The 5,504-nt window shown below is 36.9% G+C and overlaps 1 protein-coding gene across 1 annotated transcript in view; it reads right to left on the minus strand.

Annotated features, from left to right (window-relative positions):
- Window positions 1–3,258: 3,258 nt before the first annotated feature.
- LOC105887628 (zinc finger protein 14 homolog) overlaps window positions 3,259–5,504 on the minus strand; it is a 24,438-nt gene continuing 22,192 nt past the window's right edge. Inside the window, exon 5 of the mRNA XM_012809118.1 lies at window positions 3,259–5,115. Coding sequence (XP_012664572.1) covers window positions 3,749–5,115 — 1,367 coding nt within the window. The 3' untranslated portion in view covers window positions 3,259–3,748. The remainder of the gene's footprint in view (window positions 5,116–5,504) is intronic.

Below are 5,504 nucleotides of genomic sequence, written 5' to 3' on the forward strand. Positions count from 1 at the left end.
GATTCGAACCCGCCACCTTGGGTGTACGTGGCTGGTGCCTTAGCCACTTGAGCCACAGGCGCCAAGCCATTTTTTTTTTTTTTGAGACAGAATCTCAAGCTGTTACCCCAGGTAGAGTGCTATGGCATCACAGCTCACAGCAACCTCAAACTATGGCATCACAGCTCACAGCAACCTCAAACTCTTGAACTTAAGTGATTCTCTTGCCTCAGCTTCCCAAGTAGCTGGGACTATAGGTGCCCACCACAACGCCTGGCTGTTTTTTTATTGTTGTTGCAGTTGTCATTGTTGTTTTAGCAGGCCCAGGCTGGGTTTGAACCTGCCAGCCTTGGTGTATGTGGCTGGTACCCTACCCACTGAGCTATGGGCACAACCTCCCCCCCCCCCAGTCTCATTTGGGTGTCTTCAATAAAGTGCTGTGGCATCATAGCTCATAGCAACCGCAAACTCTTGGGCTCAGGGGATCCTCCTGCCTCAGCCTCCCAAGTACCTGGGACTTCTGGTGCCAGCCACAATGCCCCACTGTTCTCTTTTTCTTAGAGATGGTGTCTTGCTCTTGCTCAGGCTGGTCTCAAACTCCTGAGCTCAGGCAATCCACCTGCCTTGACCTGCCAGAGTGCTGGTATTATAGGCATGAGCCACTACACCCAGCCTATTTTTCTGTCTCGCCAGAAATGCTTATTCATGCCTCAACACATTCATCTATGAAATAGACCTTGTGTGGCACTGTACATAAGTGAAGAAGATGAAGACTGGATCCACAGGTAAAATTTCCTTAGTACATTACAGGGTATTAACTTCTTACTGAATACAACTTTGGTGACATCTGACAAGGTTAGATATACAGGGGCCCATTTCTAAGTATCAGAATCTATAATTTTGGTTTTGACTTTAAATGTTTTATTACTGAAATTTCAAACACATACAAAAGTAGAAATATTAGAACAGTGAACTCCTATAAACAAATCACTCCACTTCAATAATTATTGACATTTTTACCTATCTAGTTTCTAGTTCTCTTTGCCAATTCTTCTCTTTTGCCAGAATATTTTATGCAAATATGATATACCTTATCATTTCATACGTGTGTATGCCTAACCCATAAGATTTTTTAAATTTTTTATAAACACATTGCCATTATCACCTCAACACGATTAATATTTCCAAATGATATTTAATAGTCAATCTCTGTCCACAATTCCCATCTCCAAAATGTCTTCTTAAGTTTTGTTTAAATCAGGTCCAAGTAATGCCTACATGCAGAGTTTGGTTTATAGGTCTCTCAAGTCTCTTGTAATCTGTAATGGTTGTCCTTCCTCTTCTCTTTTTCATGCCACTCATTAGTTGAAAAACACTAGTTATTTGTTCCGTAGAATTTTATATACTCTGGATCTGATTGGCCTCTTCCTTGTGGTGCCATTTACAGTTGGCCCTCCATATCTGCAAATTCAATCAACTGCAAATTGAAAATACTCAAAAAATGCAAATAAAAAATACAGTACAACTATTTACATAACATTTACATTGTATTAGATATAAGTAATCTACAGATGATTTAAAGTATACAGGAGGATGTGCATAAGGTATATGTAAATACATACTCTACCATTTCATATAAGAAACTTGAGCATTCATGGAGTTTGCTATCAGTGGGGGGGTCTTGGAACCAATCCCCAACAGAAACTGAGGGATGACAGCACTTTTTTCATCTATTCCTCTGATGCCTTCAATTCATTATTCCAGCAATAAGACTTCATAGGTAGTGGTGTGTACTTCCTATTGCATTATGTCGGGAGGTGCACATTGTCTAACAGCCCCATTTCTATTGAGGTTAAAACTGATCAAAGGGCTTAGAAGAGGTCCACTTTGTACATCCACCATAAAATTCTCCCTATAAGATCTTTCGCCTACTAGTTTTAGTATACATTGAAGATTGTTTTCTGGACCTATTATTCCATTAGAGTATAGAAAATGATGAGTTTTCTATTATTATGTCTGTATTTACTGGACTTCTTAAGTTTAAAAAAATTTAATTTTGATGATGAAACTTAACTTTAGCTTATATGGGAAAAGGAAAATAAATGCTAAATTTCCTCTTATTTATTGATTTTTAAGAATGACGAGTTGGTGCCCTAACATCTTCCATAGCTTTCCAAATTGTGCAGCCATAATCAAATAATCTATCAAACTATTGGTGAGGTCATGTTAAAAAAAAAACAACTTAAAAAACAATTCCTACAGATTGAAAATAGGGCAATTTGAGCATCAAAACGTATATTGACTATAATGGCATAAAGTTTTCTTTCTTTCACACAGGAGTTTTTTTTTCACACAGTTTTTGGCTGAGGCTGGGTTTGAACCCGCCACCTCCAGTATATGGGGCTGGCACCCTACTCCTTTGAGACACAGGCACCGCCCCACACAGGAGTTTTACAGATGCACACACATGCACACAATATTAACCTCTATGTGGTTATTTTATGCCATCTTTTTCATGGTCTCTAATTAACCTTGAAATGTGGTCAGACAATAGACATTATAAAACTTTGCTTTTTGGAATTAGGAGAAAATCATTTTATATTTTTCTCTTGATTCTTCAATAATTATACTGTTAACAACATCACATTCATGACATGCATAGGGTTTCTTTTTGGTATGAAATTTCTGATGCAGCTCAAGTGCTAAAGAATTTTTTCATTCACTACAACCTAGATTTTACCTAGAATGAATTATTTTATGTTTAATAAGTTATGAGAGGTAATAGGAGGCATTTATACATTTATTACTTCTGTAGAATATTCTTTCATATGAATTCACTAATACTAATCATGACAATAATGGTTACAGATAATATTTACAGAATACATGCTATGAGACTGTTAATTCCTTCAATTACTAACTACTTACTCCCTACGACAACCCTATCACGCAGACTGACTCTAAATCAGCCCCCAGTGATCCTGCCTCCTGGTATTCACACTCTCATGTAATCCCCTTAAGTATAACTTATTTCTAACTAGTAGAAAATGGGAAAGGCTATGGGATATTATTTCCATAATTAGTTTACACAAGATTGTAAATTTCATCTTGTCAGCAGATTCTGTTGCATTCTTGGCTTGTATGCCTTAATAAAGCAAATAGCCAAGCTGATGAAACCACTGTGACAATGAACTAGTCAGCCTTCAGCCAATAGCCAGCTAGAAACTGAGGATCCAATGAAACAGGCCTCAAGAAAGTTTGGGCAACAACCACATTAGCTGAGATCCAGACCCAGCCAAAACTTTGTAACCTTGTGAGAGACCCTGAAGCAGAGGACCCAGCTAAGTCATGCTTGGACTCCTGATCCATAGAAATTTTAAGATGTTAAATGTATATTCTTTTAAGCTACTAAGTTTGTGGTAATTTATTATATAGCAATAAATAACTAAAACATAAGTGCTATTAATACCACTTTACAAGTGAGCAAAATGCGGCACAAAAGTTTAAGTATCTTGTCTAATAATATACTGGTAATAAAGCAGTGAAATGGATATAATAAATAAGGCTAAAGATTGTACTACATTCATTACATTATTCTTTCATAAGAGTTTGCTGAAAATAAAGTGTTTAAATGGTGATACATGGCTTCTAAAACAATGTATTCTTTCTCTAATATAAAATTTCTTATGCTTAGTTTTGAGTGTGCAACAAATTTTTCAAAAATGAATTTTCTAATGTTCTGTAACATACATTTGAAAATTTTCTTGTATTAAATTCCATTATGAATCTTCTGATGTTGAGTAAGGTGTGAATGTTGTCTAAAGGCCTTCTTACATTCCTTACATTTGTAAGGTTTCTCACCAGTATGAATTCTCTGGTGTTGAGTAAGAAATGAGTAAAGTCTAAAAGCCTTACCACATTCCTTACATTCATAGGGTTTCTCACCAGTATGAATACTCTGGTGCTGAGTAAGTTGTGAGAGAAGTCTAAAAGGTTTTCTACATTCCTTACATTCATAAGGTTTCTCCCCAGTATGAATGCTCTGATGTTGAGTAAGTTGTGAGAGCAGTCTAAAAGCCTTTCCACATTCTTCACATTCATAGGGTCTCTCACCAATATGAATGCTCTGATGGGAAATAAGTTGGGAGTAACTACTAAAGGTCTTCCAACATTCCATACATTCATAGGGTTTCTCACGAGTGTGAATTCTTTGATGGCGAACAAGTTGTTGTCTCAATCTAAAAGTCTTCCCACATTCCTTACATTCATAGGGTTTCTCACCAGTATGAATACTCTGATGGACAGTAAGTTGTTGGCATATTCTAAAAGCCTTTCCACATTCCTTACATTCATAAGGTTTCTCACCAAAATGAATTTTCTGATGTACTCTAAGGTCTGGAGCACATACAAAGGCTTTCCCACATTCCTTACATTCATAGAGCTTCTCAGAAGTATGAAGTCTCTGATGTCGAGTAAGGTGTGTACACTGTCTAAATGTCTTCCCACACTCCTTACATTCATAGGGTTTTTCACCAGTGTGAATTCTCTGATGTCGAGCCAGCTGCTGATGTACTCTAAAGGCCTTCCCACATTCCTTACATTCATAGGGTTTTTCACCAGTATGAAGTCTCTGATGTTGCGTAAGTTCTTGGAGCACTGTAAAGGCCTTCCCACATTCCTTACATTCATAGGGTTTCTCACCAGTATGGAGTTTGTGATGTCGAATAAGGTGTGCACGCTGTCTAAAGGCCTGCCCACATTCCTTACACTTGTAAGGTTTCTCACCAGTATGAATTCTCAGGTGTTGACTAAGAGTTGAGCGACGAATAAAGGTTTTCCTACATTCCTTACATTCATATAACTTTTCTCCATTATGAACTATCTGATACTCAGTAAGAAAATTGTGTTTTTTGTAAGTGGCCATTTTTTCAGAGGTAATTTTCACTTCCCCAAAATATCCCTGTTGTGGTTCTTTTTGCCCCTCAATCTTGCTTTTGCATTCCCAATCATTTCTAAAAATAGAGCCCTCAAGGCTATAGCTTTTAATTCTTTCCATTATATCCCACTGGAAGGAATATATTTCATAAATGTCCTTTTCTGGAGATAAAGTATTGGTTCTATATCTGGACTCCAAATCTGGAAGAAAACAAGAAAGCAAACACATACTTTTTTTCTGTTACAGAGCAAGAAAACGTCTATAGAGAAATAAAAGGCACTAAAATTAAAGCCTATTACAAGTGAATGGGTTAGATATTTCTCAGTGGATCAAGTTTCATTAGGTATTTCTGCTACAATACCACATACATGTACATAAAGAATCTTAACTTCTGCAAAAATACACACGAAAAGTAATTGAGTTTATAAGAAAAACAGGACTGGAGCAGATCACTCAACTCTGTGCAACTTTATCAGCGGAACACTAACAAATATAATAGTTGGTATCTCCAGGCAGCTTGGCATAGGAGAAGGCGGTTTCATGAATATTAAAATGCACAAAAACTAAGGGGAATTGCTAGATTTCAAGT

This window comes from Otolemur garnettii, unplaced genomic scaffold (assembly GCF_000181295.1).
Source record: "Otolemur garnettii isolate 467f Iridium unplaced genomic scaffold, OtoGar3 scaffold00100, whole genome shotgun sequence".
NCBI lineage: Eukaryota > Metazoa > Chordata > Mammalia > Primates > Galagidae > Otolemur > Otolemur garnettii.